A 23,715-nucleotide genomic window follows, 5' to 3' on the forward strand; every position below is an offset into this window, starting at 1 on the left:
CCTCCAGAATCCTCTGTACAGAGGACTGGGTCAGACCAAGCATTTGGGCCCGTTTACGGATCGATTTCTTTGGACTTCTCCCAACAGAGTCCCTAACTGCAGCAATGTTCTCTGGAGTCCTAGCTGTCTTTTTTCTCCCATTTTTTGGTGTTGTAGGCATTGTCTGGTTGTTGTGAAGTGATCCAGTAGCTTGAAACTTTTTGACCCAATAAAAAAGGGAGCAAGTCTTTTAGGCGCTGACAATTAGGCGCTGGTCTAATAGGCGCGCACACTGTGGCGTCTGGATATTTAGGTGCGGAGCACTGTGGCGCCCGGTCAGTTAGGTGCTATTCCTAGTAAAGTCTGTAGATTGTAACAGCTTGGCAGCTTGCCAGAAAATTATATCATGGCTTCCGTGAGTGAAGCTGCTTAAACCGGCAATGCTTTTCAACATAAAATGTTATATTGAACAGAAAAATATATTGTTGTTTTATTGATTTATTATTGTTTTATGTGTTGTTAGTCCAGGTTTGTGTTGGTGAAAGCTTTATCAATAAATTATTCAAGCTTCCGAACATTATTGGAAGTAATCCTACGGAAGTATCCCTACGTCATAAATCATGGCAGATCCATAGTCTTTGCCTGTCCTTTTTAGGCTACGGTAATAATATAATATTTTGTGTGAAAAAGCATTGCCGGTTTAAGCAGCTTCACTCACGGAAGCCATGACATATTTTTCTGTTCAATTTAACATTTTGTGTGAAAAAGCATTGCCGGTTTAAGCAACTTCACTCACTGAAGCCATGACCAACAACGCACACGCATTAACAAAACAACATATTTTTCTGTTCAATATAATATTTTGTGTGAAAAGCATTGCCCTACGCCCCTACCTGCCAAGCTGATACAATCTGCAGACTTTACTAGGAATAGCACCTAAATGACCGGGCGCCACAGTGCTCCGCACCTAAATATCCAGACGCCACAGTGTGCGCGCCTATTAGACCAGCGCCTAACTGTCAGCGCCTAATAGACGTGGACCCATAAAAAACGAGTGGTTTTGATGGAAATTTGTTGAAGTCATACTTTTGCCTGAATTTTGACTGCACTTTTTTGTACGATTTTGACTCCAAATACAAAGTCACACAGAAAATTTTCTCTTCCTTGGTGTACTTCATCCTTGCAGATCTAAATTTGTTATGGGCTAATTTAGTTAAATCTGAAAAAGAATGAAAAAAGCATTAAAATTGACAAAGTTATGCAAGGTTATACGGGTTAAAAGTTTTGTGAGACACCCTGTATATATATAAAATTCTGTTTAAAGGGGCAAGCACACTAAAGTAGTAATTTTGCAGCTTCATGTCATCAGTTTATCAGTATTACTACTTGATTTTAAGCTAATCAAGATTAGGCTACCCAACCCTGAAGCTGGAGCAGATAAAATTTTTGTAGCTCCGACTCCACAGACATTTAAAAAAAGGCTCCTGGGTCATTATTTGTCAGCTGTCCCAGCCAGTTAACCCACCATCTCAGATTGTTTTGACATTTTATCAGCAGATTAAGCTCAAAACACTGAACTCAACAAAAAAATTTTTTTTGAAATCCATTATTGTTTGGTGAAGTTATGCGAGTTTGAAATTTTGCATTTATTGTGATCACTCAACCAGAACGCTTGCCCCCATTTACTAGTACGAACACTAAAAATTCAATTTCTTATAATCTGATTATGTTATTACCTTTAAATTTAGCAAGGGCTGTGTCTAGGTCCTACTTGATAAGCTTATAAATGTTTAAGCACTTTTTGCATGTGGCCTGCATAGTTAAGGGGTAAAGATGGAGGTGTATCCATAATGTGCACTCATGCGTAACAACAATTTTAAACTGCTATATCTACATGAGCACACCAGCTAGAACTGCAAGAGTGGGCTCAAATGAAAGCTATTAAATAGCAGTTTATTGCTTCCAAAAATCTTGATTGCTTATTGTGCCTTATTCGTTTTGGAGACAAAATAATAATGAGATTATATTTCCAGATAACTTGCGCCAACAATAGGGTGCACACAACCCCCCTTTTGTTTACTTTTTGTACTATTGAATTGTAAATTTGTGAGAATGTGCCACTAACCAAGAAACTTTGCTGGACCAAAAATCAGTAAAATTGGGGCACTTTTAAGTGGGCCACCATCCCATTCAAACTTTTAGGGTTGCCATTTGGTTAATATTGAATTATTTTCACATTTCTTAGCAGAATTAGTGTGTTTCAACAACATAATATGCATCAAACTCATAAAAGTATGCCTGTGCGACTATTTATTCTACAGGGAATTAAAAGAATATGCTTGTCTGTACGAGATCTCTGTGAATTGACATTTTTAAACGCTGCAATAGCTAAAAATACAACTCCAGTGAGTGGAAGTGGTCTAAAATACTAATTTCGCACTGGAAATAGATCAAATACATATAGAAAGCTAACAATAATGAGTTTGCTACAAAAAAGCCTGGTATTGAATCTGTAGCCTATAACAGTAACTGCAAACTTTTACTAACATATTTTGTAACAGAAAGCAATGTGATCGACTAGCCTAATCTGTGCAAGAGGATATTAGTTTTTTCTCTTTCTCAAATTAGGTGCGTCTTTTCTGTTGGCTTCCACTATTTGTAAAGTGTTTTGATAGTATTTCTTGTTAACTCCACGTTCAGCCACATATTTTGTGACATTGATGGAACCAACAGCTTTCTAGTGAGACTCTGATTCAGACCAATTCTCTACGGGTTCATCATTTATCTCTAAAACAGAAAAAAAAACCGAGAGTCCTTTGTGATAAAATCTGTCAGTTTTGATTCCAGATTGATTTCTGATGGAAACGTGGTTTTCCGTAGCCAGTGCCAACCCGATCTGCTGGTGTAAAAACAGGATGTTTAGGTTTTACGCGTATAAGTTCATCAGCCATCTGATGTTTTTCCTCTTCCTGAAATTCAGAGCTGAACAGTGCGAGTGGTACCATCTCAGCAGAAAGATACCAAAAGTGATGTTTGAAGCTACATTCAACAGCATCTGATATTAACTTATGCACTGCTTCATATCTGAGAAAGTTCTTGTACATAGTCAAAGAGTACCAAAGATCATCTACAGCTACAGCAACTCATTTTACCTCATTACAAGGATAAGATTTTGCATTGCTTAAGTGTTACAATTCGAAAAGCACAGCCTTGGCTCTATAGAGTCTATACTAAATTATGGAAAACGACATTCAAATTTCATGCATCCTACATTCAGAAGACACCAAATAAGCATTGAGGATATTTTGCGACTGAGATCTTCTCAGCCATTGCTTTCCAATGATGTATTACACATGCCAATACCACCTGTGCTCTTCGAGTAAATAGTATTCAAAAATTGGGTCACGCATGAGTGATTTTGAGGACCACTTTCTTTCTTTACCCCCAAATTGGGGTAAGCACATGAATTTTTTGCAATTTTTCTTCATAAGTAAAGAAACGATAAAAGAGGTAACCTTTTTTCAAGATTTCATTATAATAAAACAATTACTAAGAAAGTAATTTGGTTTTGAAGTTAGTTAATAACTTTTATATTAATTGTTCCGCTTCATTGACCACAAAAGTAGCCATTTTATATTGGCTTTAACTTCGTCAAACCTCAACCATTTTCCAAAAAAATTAGTTCTCTGGAATCAGCACGAAAAGTTCTTCCTGCATATTAAATTTGTGCAAAATCTGAGATGTTGGGTTAAAATTTCCATTTTTTTGGGACAGTTGACATGGAATGACCCTCCAGAGAAAATGCTTGGCTCCACAGCCCTGAATGTTGCTGCAATAAATTTCAATCTTGTTGTTCGTTTTTGATGTGATTATGTGCTTTTTGTGTTATGGTAGTGTTTAAAATGTTTGTTTTCTGACTGATATTTCAAAATGTTGGTGTAGACAAGCATCAAAGGAGTACATTGGACATTGTAGTAGTGTTGATGGTTTCATACAGTGTGTACCAAAAATGTATCTACCTTTTTGTGTGCTCAGTACTCATGTCCTTGTAATAATAAAAAATGGACAGAAGTTATTGTTGCACATGCTAACATATTGGGTTTGGTTCCTTTGAAGCTGAAGCAAAAAAATATATCAGTTAATGAAAATCAAGAGATGCGTTTATTTTTTTGTTACACACTGTAGATAAGGTTTGTTTAAATGTAGAAAAGTGGCAGTTGGGACCTCGAAACCATGGAGTTGAGAAAAAATATTTCATATGTGGTATGTGGTCATAACTACTTATTTCCCGACAAAAAACAATGGTTTCACTATAGGTTGTAAAAAACCGTACACCCTAAATACCTTGTAAATGAATGTGCATTGCTTGTTGGCAGCACAAGAAAAACAGAGAATAACACAAAACCTTGAAACTACTGTAACTCAGCTTATTGCATTCCACACAGAACAGGAACAACCAAATTTTTCAGTACACAAGCACCTATTAATTAATGCAACAAACTTCGTACCTCAAACACCCAACATATATAACATTGCTTAATGCTTATTAACACATGTACTTGATATGCAGCTTCTGCCTTTTTAGGCCAAACTTGTACATTTGACATTACAATTCTCAAGGGAATCACTTAAATACAGTAGGTTGTGACAATATTGTTTAATGTTTATACATGTTGGGTGTAATTGAGCAATGATTCATGATATGCATTCAATTGGGTCCACACATATTAGGAGGTTGCTGTGTTAGTGAATATGAAACCAACATTAGAAGTTATATATGTGTTTTTACAATCACAAGTTTTCAGAATGAACAGTTTGTTAGTAGCGTACTGTATATTATGATTACTGCAACTTTAACAGTTTCTGAGATGGTTCTTTGCATGACAATGGAGTCATTGATTTGCAAACTTATTGAGCAAAATATTGGACAAAGTAGTACAATGTAATGAAGTCATATTCATAAAAATCACTTAAATATATATATACTGAAAAATTGTGCTAAGTGCCTTTTGGTAAACATTTAATTTTACAACCAAAAATAAGCTATAGCAAAAACTACACTACTGAAAATCTGACATGTTGCATCGTTTGGTACATTTAATCTTCCCCGATTCAAGTACTGGGTATAAGAGTCAAATTTTTCACAGTAAAAGAAAGTGTCGTCACTACAAATTTCCTCTTTCATTGTTACATATCCATATCCTATACTTGGCTTAATCAATCATTTTATTTTTTGTCATTAATGCATCCGAGACAAAAGAGATACTAAAATTCTACAAAAATTGATATAGACCTACCAGTATGTTAATGAACAGGAAAAGGTGGCAAAACCTTGAAAGGTTTAAAATGTGCCTGAATGTAAGATTATGCAGTAGGCTATATATCAGTAGTTAGCATGGCCACAAATTTCTTTTCTATACTTGGCATTCCCTCAAACACTTCCACTTCTGATAAAACCATTCTGTATGAGGATAGATTGCAAACATGCCTTGCTGGTGCACACACAGAAGAAATGTCAATTCCCTGATGCAAAGCTAGCTTGGTCTTGCATATTGACAGTTTTTCAGAGACCTGATGAACATTTATAAAAATATACCCCACTACCTTGCCAAATAATTTTTCAAGAGGATCTGTTGAAAATAGCCAAACTGTGTTAAAAAATTAGCCAACTGTGTTAAAATCTTCAGCTGAATATCATTGTCAGATCTTACAACATCTTTGACTGGATCCTCAAAGCACAAATTAGCTCCTAACCTTCTCACATTGATAATCTTCCAAAACTGAAGAAACTTTCTTATGAACTTATTTTTGTGTTTTGTCAACCAACGTTTGTTTGAAATTGTTTCAAAATGTTTGAAAAAATACCTATTGACTAGTGAAAAAATACCAATATGTGAACAGCACTGCTCAAGTTTATCGATAATAATAATGATTTGATCGTATTGAAAAGTCTGCTGTTAAATGATGAACTGGTATCATTTTCAATAAAAATTTGGGACCGCTAAAAAATAGCCTACTTAACCATAACTGCTAGAACAGTGGTTGCTAATTGTTTAGAATTATATTGCACTTTCCAAAAAATCTTTCCTCCGTGGTAAGACATACTAGGCTTGAAATAGGCCTATATTTTGTTTATCAAAAGAAATGCCGTATAATACTTGTTTCTGGTGACTCTGCAATGTATCTAAAATAGTTTTTAAGTTAAAACCTTGCATATTATTAACTTTTGATGCAATTCTAGTAAGAGCGCTCTCTCTTCACTATCTTTGGGTGATACATTAAATTTTGTTTATTTTTATCATAACCAGATATGCATCCAGTAACACAACATTTTCTGCCCATTATCACATTAGGGCTAGCGGTGTCTCTAAACTACAAAACATACATGCAATGTTACTTTCAAAAGCACACAATTTAGACTAATTAGCTTGGATTCAATTTTTACTCATGTACTAAACATATCTAACACACTAGCCTGCTGATGGCCTCTGCAGCTTTACTGCCAGGCTAATCTAGTTTCACACATGAAAACCTCAAATTCTCTGAAAAAACTACAGTGCCTAATTTAAATTTATTGTTAAGCATATTTAGCTCCCTGAATAACAATGCACTCGCAAAAATCAAAAGCATTTTGTGTGATAGCTAAAAACCTCGCTTGAACCATCCGCCTCCAGTTTTCGACTGGAGGCGCGCGGTGTCCAGGCCTGTTATAGAGATCGTCTTGGAAGAAACCCAAATATAACATCCAGCAACAGTATGTAAGATTGAATCAACATCCTAGTCTGGTGTAGTCTAAGAATATTAGTTTTTTCTTGTAATCTTGTGGTCCTTACAATCACCTCGGCAATTTCGAAGAGTGTGGTTAGTCTTTCTCACAAAGACTGCGTTTAATGTCGCTGCAGCAATTAAGCTTTAATAGGTTGGATGTTTTTTTTCTTGTACCTTGCGATCTTATGAGCGCTGCTAAACTAAACAAACTTATTTTATGTTTTCCTTTGTGACCTAAAAAGCGCGTGACTCGTGACCTGTTATCTTTAAAGTGGCTTTCGGATTTGCTGCATTTTGATTTGTAAAAGCGATTGTTTCAGTACGTCTTTAGTTTGTATCAGTTATTTTATTGTCATGTTCATTATGATGTCATATTCACATTCCCTTACGCTGACCGGGAACTGAAGATTGATTGTGACGTAACGAAAGTGAGACCATTCAGAGAAAAGATGAAACGTGGTTTTCTCTCACCAGGAGTTGCCAGCTGTGGCAGTTGCCGTAACAACAACAGCGCAGTGAGTAACCCTTTTTTTCCACGCAGCGTTGTTGCAGAATTGCTTTGTTCTCTAGGATACTTAGCGAGAGACATAACGTAAAACAAGAAGTTGCGCTGCAGTTGGTTGGATAATCCAGCGTTAAAGAAAAACGAAAATAATTGTAACGAACACTTCATAAGTGTCATGAAAACAGGGTGGGCGAAAGATATTTTGCCCACCCTCGTTTTACGGCAGGGTGGGCGTCGCCCACCCTATTTCGACGCCTATGCCTACAACCTAAATTGCAAAATTGGAGTAACCTACCTTACTGCTGTTGCTAACTACAAGGTTTTTTTCTCTTTAAATAGCATTAATTGATATTTTTTATAGCTTTTCATTTTTGGGAAATCCAAAAACATGAACCTTTGATCCATTTCTATAGTTGCCTTGACAGTTTGGCACATAACATGAAAAGGGCATATCTTAAGCATGAATTTTCACTCACAGTGTATCAATAAACTGTAGGTAAGCAATTAACTAATTATTATGTTAAACTTACGTTTATGTTTGGAAAATTACTCTGAAAAAAGGAATTTACAAAAAAACAAAAAAGGAATTTACTAAATTTTAAACAAGCTGAAAAATCGAGGCACATCAAAAGGTTTCATCTGATTTCTCTTTTTTTCTCTTAAATACCTTTTCTCCATTAATTACAACATTGATGCAGTCTTTCACTCCTAGTGATTGTCTTGAGATGTCATCACGCTGATAGAAATTACTTATATCCATTTTGTCTATTTCTGTTAGTTTTCTCTTCTTTGGATTGGTTATTTTGACTGCAAAGGTTTTTTTGGTCATTTCTTCCCAGGCAAGTTTTCGAACAACTGCACGCCTTTTGCTTGGGCTATATGGTAGATTTCTTTTCGCACGTGTTACAGCTTTACCGTAGCTTGATCTGCTCCGGAAGGCAGAGTCTGAGGGAGACACTGTAACAGTTTGGGAGGAAGAAGGAGCAGCTGAGTCAGAAATCTTCTGTGCTTCTCGGTACCGGTATAGAGATTTTCTCCGTTGCTCTTACATTCTTTTTGCTTCAACAACCTTATTTTTTTCAATGTTTGACATTTTTTGTGTAATTTCATGTTGTTTTGCCCTAAACTTTTTCATTTTTTCTTTCTGTTGCTTCAAGTAATTTTCATAGGTTCCCTTATGTTTCATTTTTTGAATCTGTTTCCTTTTTCTTTCAGCAGCAGATTTGGCCATCTTTATTACTGCTCCTGTTTTTTCCATGTTTTTAGATGCCTCTAAAGCTTTTGATAAAATTAATCATCACACTTTGTTTAGAAAAATGATTGAAAGAAGAGTGTCTATGCAATTTGTCCGTTTGTTACAGTATTGGTACAGTCAGTGGCGTACGCAGAGGGGGGCCATGGCCCCCCCCCCCTTAAAAATGTTTTAGTAGTTAACGACGTAGATTAAGGCATTTAATATGTTTTGCATTGCTCTGTCAAAGCAATTACTGTAACAATGTTGTTTTATAGACTAAGCCAATACGAAATTACGAAATACATGGCCCAACCTACCCCACCCCAGGTATGCCAATGTAGCATTGTGTTCTGTAAGCCTATTATAGTGATTAGTGAGAGAGAAATGGATAAAGTCTAAACTAAAACCATACTGGGATATCAATGGCCAGTGGCATAGCCAAAGGGGGGGGGGGTGGGCCTTGGGGGCTACAACCCCACTTTGGCACGCGTGTGACGTCACGATATTGAGAATGATGCTTTCAGTTTCTTTATGCTTGGGAATGATGGTTTCAGTCTAAAAAAAACTTGCCTAATTTTAAACAAAACTGCATTAAAGAGCGAGTTTTGCCAATACCAAACATCTCAGCCAGGAATTAACAACAAGAAAACATAGAGACTTAGCTTTATTTCCGAAAAATGCCGAAGAAAACATGATCTTATCCTTTTGCTATGCCACCTGACAGCACCATTTTACAGGAATATTCATACCCACATTTTTGTTGAAAATGCTCTCAGAATGCACCAAATTCAAAGTAATTTTCAAAAATTTCTGGGGGAGGACCCCCAGACCCCCCGCCGCTGGGTGTCGTCTTAAGCGAAAACGCCGTCGGGCTTCGCCCGCCGGTCGTCAAATCCCCCCCTTTCAAAATTCCTGGCTACGCTTCTCTCAATGGCCCCCCCCCTTGAGAAAATCCTACGTACGCCACTGGGTACAGTCATCAAACTATGCGTGTAAAATGGGGTGGCCACCTCTCTCAGCCTTTTCATATTTCAAATGGGGTGAGGCAGGGTGGGGTTTTGAGTCCATACCTCTTTGCCCTTTATGTTGATGATCTATCCAAAAAGCTTAACATGTCTAAAGTGGGTTGCTATGTAGGGAATGCATTTGTAAATCACATTATGTTTGCTGATGACATTTGCTGCTTTTGTCCCAGCCTTGTTGGTTTACGTAAATTGATTGAAATCTGCCAAGACTTTGCTAAGCAACATGACATTACATTTAACTGTAGAAAATTCTTTGAGGTGTTATTTAAGCCCAAACATTTCGATCTGTCTGCTTCCACAAAGATTATTGTTGACCAAGAACCGATTGAGTTTGTTGAAAATATTACGCATTTAGGTGCGTACATCACGTCCTCATTATCATACTGCGACAAGTTAAATGTGTTGTTTCGCTCTTACTGTACATCTCTTTATGCTCGTCAACTTTGGCACAATTATCGCTGCTCTACGATCATCGGATTAGAATTGCCTATAATAATGACTCATTTCGTATTCTACACAATATGCCTCACTTTACTAGTGCACGTGAATGTCAAGTTAATGCAAATGTTATAACTTTTGATGCTCTATTGCGGAAAACAGTTTATGCCTTTGTGCAACGTTGTTACAAATCTCTCAATTTTCTTATCATAGCATTAATGTTCTCAGACGCTTTTTATTAAACGACATTTTTTATGCACTACAATGATTTGTTGCACATGTCATCCAACTGACTCCTTACGTCTTGTCTTTTTGTGTTTTGGTTTTAATATGGACAACCTTGTCTGATACAAATAAATAATAATTACAAATTATTCATCATTAACAACAGATCAGGCTTTTTGAATAGTTATTAGTGTCACTGAAAGACAATATCTGAAAAACAATTTTTCACCACAACATACCAAACTTTTAGTTTATTGATAATAATCATACAAAAGATTGTTGTGGTTGTTTACTTTCAAGCTCTACCAGTGCATGATTACTTATCTAGCACACTCCCCAAGCCCTTAAAACAGTGGTTCCCAAACTTTTTTGAGCGCGACCCAAATATGAGTTTGGTGAACATCTCGCGACCCAAGACGCAGAAAATCTGTATAAACAATTTCAGCAGTCTATACTGTTTTTGCAATGTTTGCCTGCTTCTTCTTCTTCTTCTCTTCTCTCGTTTGACTTGTAGTAGCTTAGATTGGCAATGCCTCATCGTGCAGCCATGATACGGTAGTTGGGTCCGGTTGTCAAATATGGTACCGATGTTTTCACTTGGAGGCCGTAAGATGGGACATTCGTGGAGTATGTATTGCATTGTTTGTTCTACCGCTCCGCAGACACATATCGGCGTATTGTGCAACCCCCACCTAAACAGATTAGCTCCAGTGCAGCCAACGTCACATCTGATCCTGTTCAATGTGACCCATGCCTTTCTTGAGAGGTATGTTCCAGGAGGGATGGAGAGTGCTGGTATAACTGAAAACTGGGGAGGGATATGTGGCAGCTCGTTCCATTCCTGGGACCATGTCTCCATGCAGCTGAAGTTCTTATCCACAAGCTGTGTAGCATATCGATGAAATGGGCGCCTTGATGACAGGCATTGAAGTCTGACTGGTCCATATCTTCGGGAGTGACTGTGGAGAAGGTGTTGAGGATCGAGTCTTGCATGCAAAGCCAGTTTGTGAGAGGCATCTTCCCTACGGACATGAGCAGGAGCAATGCCAGCCAAAGTTGGTAGATAAGCAGTAGGTGTGGGGCGGAGACAGCCAGTGATGATGCGCAAGGTGTCATTAATGCATACATCCATCTTTTTTGTATTTCTGCTACGGTTCCACACAGCTGTGGCATATTCGGTTGAGCTGTAGACCAAGGCTAGTGCACTTGTACCCAAGGTTGATGCTCGGGCTCCCTATCCTGTTCCTGCAAGGCTTCTCAAGAGGTTATTTCTCGAGGTAACCTTGGCACGGAGTGACTCGATGTGGGGTCTGTAGGCCAACTGCCGGTCAAGTTTTACTCCAAGGTACGTTGGGTTTGCAGTATAATATGGTAAAGGATTTCCTTTTAGCGAGACAGACATTTGACGCTGGGATTCCCGATTATTTAAATGCCTGCTATAAACAAGACACAGACAACCAGTTGTAGAGTGGTGTACTGTAGCTCGTCTTGCTCAGAGGGTAAGTAAAAGTGCTGGATTCGTTGGAGAGTCAAACCGGCTTGGCTTCAGTGCCTCTTCTTGGTGCTAAAAAATAGCCTACGCTCATTTTTTTGCACATGTCGGATGTCTCTTCTTGTTCTTCTTTAAGTATTCGTTTGACAACATTTTATAACACAGCCTACGTAGCGGCTTCCCTGCAACCAGGGTCGCAGATAAAAATTAACTTCAAATTAAAAAAATAGTTCAGAAATCTTAAATTGTCAACTTAGAGAATAATCTACGTTTAACGTGATTTGTTGAAGGAAGTGACTTGAATGCCGGTAAAACTGTTGGCCATAATTGATTGATAGAAGAGAAGCCAAATAAAAGTGTAAGATGCAATAATACTGTCGATGTTGGGATTAAAACAACTCAATAGAAGAAAAAAAAGTTTCTTTATAAATTAATTTATAACAGTCCTATTTTGGCAGATTTAGATCGTCTCTGCACGACCCATTTTCTGACCCTTCGCGACCCATGTTTGGGTCGCGACCCATACTTTGGGAACCACTGCCTTAAAAGGTGTATTGTTGGTAGTATCTATTTAAAATGGTACCCACAATGCCTCTCTTTATGAGCATGTGGTAGACTTGAGGAAGCATTAGAGGATGAAATAGTGTGTCTGTTTGCCACTTGGACAGCCAGAGCAATTATTATACAAGTAATTTAGTATTATCTGTATAAACAAGCTATGTAGTATGTATTGTATACATTCGTTTTTGTTTTGTTTGGTACCATTGGACCAGCACCCGCTAAATTCCATATACAGTAGGTAAGCAGCCCTATGCTTCATAACCATACAGAAAATGAGATAAAGCATCAACATTGTCATGAAATAAAAGTGTCTTTCAACATCATATAAATGTATACCCAAATTGTATTAAAATAGATACTTTCTTATGGCATGAGATTTTGTGACTAACGGGACATATTGTGACTAACGGGACAGCGTGATTAACGGGACAAAACGTTTTTCACTAAAATATAGATACACAGTTATTTTTCTTTAAATTGTGAAAGATGTCTGTACAGTACTGTTGTAGTCTTTAATTAACCTGGAGTATGGCATTTGAGGGATTAGACAATTTGGTAAGAAAAAATGTTTTGTGAAAATATGTGACTAACAGGACATTGTCCTTCGGTCTGCTTTATATTGTCAAAAACAAACCATAAAACTATTTTTACATAACTTCACATAATGTTAATCTTTAGAAGAACAGTAATTTCGTTCAGAAAACTAATCAGATCACAAATATATGTTGTTCTATGCCAATTAGGGATTATTTGAAAATTTACTTATTATAGGCCGCCTTCTCGGGAAACGTGCTCGTGGCAGACAAAGAACAACATTTATATCCAATTTCAATACATCAATCAGCCAACCAAGAACACTTTGGGACACTGCGCGACAAAGGGAACACTGGAAAAATTTACGAACTGAGCATCTAGTTCATCAAAAGCCGCATCGGCTATGATACTGTTGATGATGATAAACTTTTTTTGTTTCTTCAAGGTAACTCAGTAGATGCACCAAAAAGACATATTTTCCAAGGTTAAAACTTGTAAAAACTTTTTTTCATGAAAGTTCGAGGTGTCCACTACAAGTTAAAACCTTTCAGTGTTCTATTTTTTTATTTTTATTTTTTTACCACTGGAGTACATTTAACGTGGAATTGCCCTAAATGTTATTGACGACGATTTACTCTTCCATACAATTGGAAGAAAAAAATCTGCACAGCGGTCATACACCAAAATTACAGGTAGTAAAGCAAAATATTTTTCGATCAAAGACCCGGCATTTGCCTACCCCCTGTTCAAAACACACAAACTCACACCGGACAATTTAAAAACCATTAATGTCACTGAAATTCCTGTACGATTGCTATAGGCATCTGGCCACATCACAACATCTCGAATCACCGCTTTAATTGAACATTTGCTTAAACCTGTCAGCATAACCTTTTGTCAAAGTAAAATAAATGAATTTTGTAGAGATAGCAAACACTATCTGGAAACACTCATGCAATGGCAATCTGACAAACAAACCCAAATCACAGAAAAGCTCAAAAGCAATCAATTACATTTAGTCGTGGCTGATGTCAAGGCTTTACATCCTAACGTTAAAAGGTCATTAATTGAAAAGGCACTGAAATATGCTTTGGATCAACACATGACATATCCTCGGATTGCAATAGAAACACTCACAGATTTGACGTTGTATTGTCTTGACAATGTTATCACGCAAAACTGTGAGAGTTTCTATAAGCAACCAGAGGGTATAATAACAGGTGACAACCATTCTGTATCGATCGCCAACATTGCCATGCACTACGTCATCAAAACAGCTTCCAACACACTGAAACAAGCAGAAATATTCAAACGCCTTATAGATGACATAATTTGGATATCATTTGGCCAAAAGACTACAGAATTGATAAAACATAGCTTGATTACAGCATTTCACGATCACGACTTGGAACTTACTTTCAGAGAAATCAACACCTCTCAAACCGATAAAAATGTTGAGTTTCTAGATGTTAACCACCGCATTTGCAAAACTTCGAACTTCAAATTTGTGACCACCAACTACACCAAACAAACAGCTATAGACCGCTTGTACCTCAATGGTAAATCACATCACCCCACATCCACATTCAAGGCAATCATACATGCAGAAGCATTACGACTCAGGATATTGAATGAAACACAACACGATTATACTGCAGCACTGGAACAACTTAAAAACAAAGCTTTGAAATCAAACTTTCCCCAGAAAATTACCAAAGAAAAAATTCAACTTGCTGAAAAATGGACAGAACGACTACCTAAACCCACAGAAAAAAATGCAACCAAAGCCAACAGAGTAATCTGGCCTACATCATTTCCTAGTTTACTCAAGACCACCAACGCAGAGAAAAAACTACAACCCAATCAAATGATTACATATAAAAAGCCAAGCACGCTAGGAAATTTACTTCCAAAATATAAAAAATTGCCCTGAATGCAGAAACACCAACCAACGGCTTCTCCAAACCATGTGGCAAATGTGCACTATGCGATAACCATGGAGCGCATAATAAGCCTATGATAAAAGAATGCACCTCTATTAAATGTAAACCCAACAAAAATTTCAGTCCTAAACAAAAAATAACTTGCCAAAATTACGGAATATACATTGCAACATGCACTATATGTCACGAACACTATGTAGGCCAAACCATCACAAAGTTTTCCACACGTTCGGCCACACACAGATCTATTTGGAACAGTTTTAATCACTCGGATAAATCCGGTGACGAAGCAGCATTATTGAAACATTATGCAAAATTCCACAACAGTGAACTAAAAAAGAAACCAGCTTTGGCAGACTGCTTTGTTGTTACTTTCACCGAACAACCCAGCAAACAATATTTAGACATCGCTGAAAATAAATGGCTACATAAACTTAAAGCCACCATAAACATACAAAAATTGATTCGACCAACCACTTAGTCTGCTTTGTTACTCCCATGTTATCAGCAACCTCCGACCCCTGTAGTGTAGATTATTCAACCATGCCCATCCACAAGTTATTCTTTTTGGCGTTATATCAGTGTAAACTTATGGCAGTGGATTGTAATCTAAATTGCGTTTTTCTTTGTATTCGTCTGGTTGAACGATTGTAATTTACTTGATGGATGATAATGTTCATGTGTTCTTGAATTTTGTACCAGTATAGTGTTGAAAATCGTGGCAGAACACCAGTTTGAGATTTAGGCTTGCAGGTTTTGATTTTAATTTTATGTAACCATCTATTTAGAATAGAATTTTATGCATGTTGATAATATCGGAGTTTGCTTTATTTGTTCGTTTTACGTATTTTCAAATTTTCTTTTTTACATGTGCTAGCTGAAGATGCTATTACTATAGCGATATCGATTCTTACTTAATAAATAACACTTAAGAGGTTAGATTGTTGTGCAAATGCCAGCATTTGATGAATGCAAAATAGCAGTAAATGTAAGTTTGACATATAATAAAAAGTTATAAAATATGATTTCATACAGCTGACTGTGTAACAATGTAACAACCATCTCATTATTGAATTTACTATAATCACCAGTGTGCAAACATATAGAAGCATAATAACACACATATTCCATTACTACCTTACACACTCCACAGCAACAAGCCTAAATTTATCAACAGCGAGACAATGACCATTGAACAAATGCTGAAGATTTTTTGTAGACACACTTTCCAGATTATTTTGTCTGTAACTTTGTAACATGCTGCAGATACGAGTTCCTTGGACAGCACAAACAATAAATAAACAAATTTGGACCAAATTAATCCGGACACATCCTTAGAAGTTCGAATAGGCAAACAGAAACTTTCATATTTTGGCTACATAATGAGAAGCACACCGCTTGAAAAAATACGTCATGCTTGGTTTGGTCAGTGGAGGAAGAGGGAAGGGTCGTCCCAAAACAAGATGGCTTGATACTGTGACGAATGACAGTGGGATGGGCATGGAAGAGCTAAAGGAGGTTGTGATCAGATATCACCAGACGTTCATCATCAGACGTAAACGTCATCACACATACGTTCCACATGCCCATACCTCCGCAAACGGTTCCTTCTAAGAAACTCACTGATGCTTTCTACTTCGGTCATCTCTCGAACACTCTCATTTCCAATTCTATCATTCAAGGTTTTTTTTTACACATCATTTGAACCATTCTTATTTTTGTTGTTTCCACCCTGTTTAAATCTTTAATCGTCATGGCACATTGTGCTTCTCACACATGCTTTATAGGCTATACAATGCCTTTCATTTTCTGGGAAAGCACTCTTTCACACAGAATCCCCGAAACTTTTTTCAATTTTTTCCAACCTGCTCTTATTTTTTATATTTTTGTATTTTGCACTCTTCCATGCATACTCAGGACATCTTCTAGGTAGCAGAACGTTTGGTGGCCGGTCGATTGGTCGAAATACATTTGGTCGACAGTCATTTGGTCGACAGACATTTGGTCGACAGGACGTTTGGTCGACAGACAATTGGTCGACAGACATTTGGTCGACAGGACATTTGGTCGACAAGACATTTGGTCGACAAGACATTTGGTCGACAAGACATTTGGTCGACAGACATTTGGTCGACAGACATTTGGTCGACAAGACATTTGGTCGACAGGACATTTGGGTTACAGTTAGGGTTAGGGTAGGGATGGGTTAGGGTTAGGGTTAGGGTTAGGGTTAGGGTTAGGGTTAGGGTTAGGTTAGGTTAGGTTAGAGTTAGGGCTAGGGTTAGGGTTAGGTTAGGATTAGGGTTAGGGTTAGGTTAGGGTTAGTTAACCCTAACCCTAAAATGAATCGTTCTGTCGACCAAATGTCCTGTCGACGAAATATCTTGTCGACCAAATGTCTGTCGACCAATTGTCTGTCGACCAAACGTCCTGTCGACCAAATGTCTGTCGACCAAATGTCCTGTCGACCAAATGTCCTGTCGACCAAATGTCTTGTCGACCAAATGTCTGTCGACCAAACGTCCTGTCGACCAAATGTCTGTCGACCAAATGACTGTCGACCAATTGTCTTTCGACCAATTGACCGGGTACCGAACGTTTCAACCACTTCCAGTTTATCCCCATCAAGAGTGACTGTCTCTTCATGTCTTTCGTTTATCTTCCCTTGATAATGTTTGCATTCAAAGTCTTTTATTCTTACCATGCTAATTTTTGTGAATCTTTTGTGAACCCATTCATTGCAGCAATTTCATCTCATGGAGTTGCTGCCAACTCCTTTCCCGCATACTAAGCAAGGATCAACCTTAGCTGGATGTACGGTCTTTTTACCAGTATGGAAGGCTTTTGTTTTCCTCACATTTGTCTTTAAGGCATCCTTCAATTTCACATATCGCTCTTCCACGTCCAGCCAGTTGTCTCCATGAAGTACCAGATCATCTGCATATATATATTTCTTTGTCAATCCTTCTCTGGCATCCTTTGTTTGCAGGAGCATCGCAAGGCACTGTACTGCAGCACCAATCTGTATTTCAACGTGTGATATCACAGTCTGACAAGAGGCCTGTTAGGTGATAACGGCTCAATACTTACGACCTGAATTCAACACAATCCCAACAAATTAATTATTTTACTGTATTTTCAAAATAGTAAGTAAATAAACTAAGTCAAGTTCTGAAACTTGTATGATTTATTGATAAAGTACTTGCTACTGTAAAGGCGGCTTTTTCAATATATGATTCAAATAGAATCATTTGGAAATTTTCTGAATGCATCACATTTGACTTATTTCTATTTAAAAGCTGCCTTTTTTTAGGCTTCAAAATGCACTGTACCCAACCCCAATCTTTTTCAAACCTTACCTGGCCAACACTGAGTAAGCTTCGTTAGACGTTCAGATTTTGTTAGATAAAAAGTTTATTGCACTTTACAAAGCAGACAGTGTTTGCCCAACCATATAGCACATTATTACTTTTAATCTACTCCTTTCTGTCCTCTACTCCCTACTCCTTTGAGCAGAAATAAGCTTCATTATCACTTTTGAAAGGGTTTTCGTATGACTGACACACTGACACTATAGCGTATCAAACCCATGTCGACTAAATTAAAGACAAACATCCTTACCACTATATCATCATGCTGGTTCAGTATCTTCATCAACCATTTGATCTACAGGTCATGAAATATTCCGTGTCTGTGTTTTAATAGTTTGATAATACAAGTATTTTTTGATATAAAATGATGTCAAATAAAAGTAGATTAAAATGACTTTTTCTTACGCACAGCATTGAATTAATCTTGAGAAATATTTTGTGTCATAAATGCGAAAGGAAACTTATGGAAAAAGAAGTAAAGTTAGACAAAGAATGATTTGAACAATAAACATCACAAAATGGACAAAACTGAATCATGAAAATTGAAAGTGTTACAAGAAAAGGTCATATTAGTGAACAATGGTGCATGGACTCCAATGCTTAGCATAACAAGGAAGAATGGTCATGACAATGTAGTGTAAAAACTGTGTATGCAGTTCATATGCAGCTCCTAGCGTTGTAGCATAGGCCATGACTGTTGAACTACTATTTGTACCATACACGTTAACTCAAGCAGAGATTATTTTAGGAGACCTTTATACAAAAGACGTTGGTTTTTATATGGTTTATTCACTTTTGCCAGTCATTAATATATCAATATTTTTCAGGTGGCTTTCTTCATCGATAGCGTGATCAAATTACTGACCACATGGAAACTGTCTACCGTTATTCAATGTATGTATATCTCTGTCAGATTTCATAAATACTGCGTTTGAAATCAGATGCATAATTAAAAGATAAAAACAAATGGTTCTAATAGAATTTGAAAAAGAATCCTTTTTTTGTAATACTTTTTTCTTCATTTTTTGTAAACGTTTGTCACAGAGCTCTAGGCTAAGTATTTCTTGGTTGTAGTTGTGACTTTGGTTACCTTGTAAATTTGAGAGAGCAGAACATTCTGACACGGTTGACTTGAAGCTAGACTATTGATCGCAGCCGATCTGTTACAAAGACGTCTCACCATATTGATCACTCGAAAGGGAAAGAAAGGAGAAGCTGTTGAGTTAGGCAAAATGTCGAGTTATTCAACTTCTTGAATTTTTTACTCAAACAAGCCAAATAGTTATATTTTTGGTCAGTAAACAAACGTTTGCCATTTACGTATAATAAGATGAGTTTGATAAGAGATTTGGATGCAATTATGAAAATCAATAGGCTACCCACTGTTAGGAACAAATCGTTGCGCAAACTTCATTCTTCAAAATATGGTATTGAATACCTGGAAGCATAATATTATGTTATTATACAAAACCAGATTTTTGGAACACTGTTCTGGGTGCGAACAAAGTCCTTGGACTAAAATTAAATTTTAATTTACTGTGTCCTTAAATAGATTCAGGAAGTGTTTGATATTTATAGTATTTATAGTATTTATAGCATATTTATAGTATCAAACTTTATCTTTCAGAATGTGTCATCAGTGTATCATAATTTAGCTTTATTTTCAAGTATGAGTGATAAACGTGCAGCTATCATTGAGCTTCATCGAGCAGGCAAGACCAATTCAGAGATAATAAAGCTTCTTGAAGCACCGAAATCAACAGTTTATCACACCGTTAACAGGCTTAATGTACTGAACAGTGCTGAAGATCGCCCTCGAAGTGGGAGACCAGGAACTTCTCGTACTCCAAAGTTCATTAATGCTGTTTGAGCCAGAATCCGCCGCAATCCCAAGAGATCCATGAGGAAAATAGCTCGTGAAATGGATGTAAATGAAAAAACGATGAGGAAGATCGTTAAAACCGATCTGAAGTTGTCCCCCATCAAAACGCAAACTTGCCAACACTTCACAGACCTTCAAAAAGAAAAAAGACTCGGTCGAGCTAAAATTCATTTGAACAAAATGAAGTCAGGTACGGACACAGGAGAGATCATTTTCTTAGATGAAAAATTGTTCAATGTGGAAGTAGTGTGTAACCGACAAAATGATCGTGTCCTTGCTAAGTCTTCTGCAGGCATTCCTGACTCCATGAAAAAAGTTTTTATGTTCCGGAAACCGTCTTCTGTCATGGTGTGGGCTGCTGTCTCCAAAACCTGGAGGTCTCCCCTCATTTTTGTTCCACAGGGCGCTAAAGTTAACACCAATTCGTACATTGAGACAAGTTTGACTCCTGCCCTTGCAGAGGCTAAGAAACACTTCAAAAGGAAGCCATTCACATTCCAACAAGACGGTGTGCCATCCCACACGTCCAAGAAAACCCAGGAATAGTGCCAGAACCATTTTCCTTGTATGTTAAAAGCGGTCAATAATTGCTTTGTTTTAGTTTATAGCCCAAACAGGTTATTTTTGTTACTGAAGACAACAGCTGTTTGCATTATAAAATGGGCTAAAAACTCGATCCATGGCACAGAAGACAACTTGCTGCGCAAAGCAAAAACACAATTTGTTGCGTCTCAAATTTAACACATCCAAGCAATCAGTGAGACACAGCAAAGGTTTTTTCTGCGGTTTACTGTTCTTCACACCGTAATAAGGGTAATGTGACATCATCTAACATTCAGTTGTGGATTAGCCTTTTTGGTTTTTTGTAGCTTGTATTTTCTTGCTTCAAATATTGGATAACATTTGCGTCACAAGTGTTTAGTAAAAAAAAATGTTATGAAAATGCAACACTGAAAATAAAGTTCAATGGATGAAATAGAATTAACACTAAGTAGTTTTGTGGTGAGTTTTTTTTTGATTAGTTGCTTGCAGTCAATTGTCTTACACCAAATGGGCCTCGCCAGAATGTCGTGTATATACTGTATAATATACTGTAAATTTAATAAAAAACCTTTGTTTTCAGCGATGCAAGATTGTTCTGATGGCAACTGCATTCCTGTATCTTTAGCCGAGCTGATTGCATTTAACTTATTTTTTGTTGGAATTGCTGCTGTTTTGGTAGTGTTTGGCGAGGTATGTACATTGCACTGGTTGTGTTGGCAATATGTATCTGTTGTGAGGAGTGGAGAGGGTACTTGTTGTGTTGTGGAGTATTTACTGCTACTATTTGTAGACCAGGGAGGTGTAAATTTTAAATGCAATTTATAAAATTGTTATTATTAAATATAGTTTGATAAAACTTAGACAATGTTTTTCACTACGAACTGCCTGAAAAAAGGTTAAAAAAAGAGAAACCAATGATGTAAACTGCATCATATTGACGAGATTTTATTTTGTCAAGTATATAATTTTCATTTTGTTTGTGTAGCCTTTAGCTGCTGGATCCGGAATTCCTGAAATTAAGTGTTACTTAAATGGAGTAAAAGTTCGTCATGTGACTCGGCTGTGGACGTTGGTCTGCAAGGCGGTCGGTGTTCTTTTTAGTGTATCCGGAGGTAAATTTTCTGAATTATAAAGTATCAAAAGTATGGGGTGTGGGCCTGTTAGGTCTCCAGTCACTTACATTGCACAATTCATGCACTTAAAACTTTTCTGTTGTGAAACTCGAATGCAAGACAAGAAATAAACAGTGACATTCCAAGAATACGTCATTGATAAAGTTGGTGTTTTTTAATCAGAAAGAAAACAAATCAATAGCTTTTTTTCCTAAAAGTCTGAACCTTAAAACATTTGACCAGGCTAACACTCACAATAGTATTTCAATAAATATAATTTATGTTGTGGAACATGTTTTCGTTCATTAGAACTCTTCAGCACAACTGGACCGAAACAAAATTATTCGAAACAAAATTAGCCTACAATATAAAAAGATTTCAGCACTACTGAACCAAAACCAACGAAAATTTACATACGGTATTAATTAGATAAAATGTTCATGTCTTCCATGTTCTTTACTTTTTTTCTTTCTTTTTTTCATTGTTTTAGCAAAACCGCAACTATCGAATACTATAATTTGACCAGGCTAGAGGAAGTAACGGCAAACAGTTGAAAACTCAAATAAAATTTACTAATCAGGAGGATACAGAAATGCTATTACGGTGAAATCTAGAACAAACGCTTCTATTACATCATCATGCTAATTGCTAACCTAGCATAAGCAAAAAGTTGAGCAATCAATGCGGCAGAAATAGGTGACAAGGGATGGGAAAACTAGAAAAAACCATATCTACATGTATGATCAAAAGTGGGAAAGACTAACCGGAAAAGGCGATCTGGTACTATGACACTTCCTCAAATGGGCGATCAACCTATTACAGAAAGTAATCACTAAGAAAACAAATCAATAGCTTTTTTCCCCTAAAAGTCTGAACCTTAAAACATTTGACCAGGCTAACACTCACAATAGTATTTCAATAAATATAATTTATGTTGTGGAACATGTTTTCGTTCATTAGAACTCTTCAGCACAACTGGACCGAAACGAAATTATTCGAAACAAAATTAGCCTACAATATAAATAGATTTCACTTTTGATGTTTTTTAATCATTGCTACCAACCAAGCATTTACAACTGCCTTTGTGACATCATTATCGTCTTTCGGTCACGTCAGAGTTTTGTTTGTTTTTCATTTTTTAGTTATCAACTGAAGTTACTAAGATCAAAACCAGTCAAGTAAGGATTTGCTGTTTTGGTACATGCAAACTTTTAAACTAATTTTAAGGAAAAAATCATTTCTATGCGTGCGTTTCTGCATTGCTAAAATCTTTATATTTGGTCGAAACTATCAACCAGTTTCATTGAGATGAATATCTTAACTTTTTTTTATCATTATGTTGCCATGACGGCTTTCTTTCATAATATATTATCTAATTTTATTAATCACTCATCAGCGCAAATTATCCAAATCACTTTGTCTACATTGAGGTTTAAAAAAGACATAAAGGATGGATAGATGATCATTTTATTTTTGTTGGGATGTGAAACGTACATAAAACAGAAATGTACAGTGTGCATCCCATCTAATGCAATATAAAGTTTCAGTTTGACTAGACCAACAGCAATTGCTTATAGTCTACTACCGTATTAAAAACCCAACAAAACAAAAAAATTAGTTTTAGTGAGAAATAATCAAGTCTCATTTTTATTTTAGACCGGGAGCCAGGTTGATTTATTTGACTGTCTGGGTCAGTAAGGTTTGACAAGCGTTTCTAAACTGAAATTTTGTGTAGATTTCGAAAATAAACCTCTTACTTGCACTGGTCTGACCGTTTTATCTGTAAAGAAAAGACCTGTTGTTATACTCTTATCAAGAAAAATGCTTATTTCATTGTGACATGATTAACACGCTGTGAAACTTCACTGATCTTCGAAATTAAATTCTAGCCTAGCTTGAAATATGATATTAATATTGTTTTCTCGTTGGGTTACTAAAAAAGTCATCAACTCCTGAATTAGTCTTTGTGCTACTCTATCTGGAGACATGGCCACTGTCGCTTGACATAGTGCATAGTTCATGGTCTGTGGTTGCGAGCGCAGTGATTGAAAGTATACTACAACGCTCAGCTTAAATAACTGCTTTTCTACTCAAGATAGGCAC

General features: G+C 36.8%; 1 protein-coding gene across 2 annotated transcripts in view; it reads left to right on the forward strand.

The window, feature by feature from the left end:
• The window catches only part of LOC145767597 (H(+)/Cl(-) exchange transporter 6-like), a 155,169-nt gene that overhangs the window by 55,116 nt on the left and 76,338 nt on the right, over positions 1-23,715 (forward strand). For both annotated transcript variants that reach the window (XM_082579447.1, XM_082579448.1), the window contains exons 4-6: positions 18,903-18,969; positions 21,081-21,190; positions 21,486-21,612. In XM_082579447.1, the coding sequence (XP_082435573.1) occupies positions 18,903-18,969; positions 21,081-21,190; positions 21,486-21,612 (304 nt within the window). The remainder of the gene's footprint in view (positions 1-18,902; positions 18,970-21,080; positions 21,191-21,485; positions 21,613-23,715) is intronic.

This window comes from Aplidium turbinatum, chromosome 3, assembly GCF_918807975.1.
Source record: "Aplidium turbinatum chromosome 3, kaAplTurb1.1, whole genome shotgun sequence".
Classification (NCBI taxonomy): Eukaryota; Metazoa; Chordata; class Ascidiacea; order Aplousobranchia; family Polyclinidae; genus Aplidium; species Aplidium turbinatum.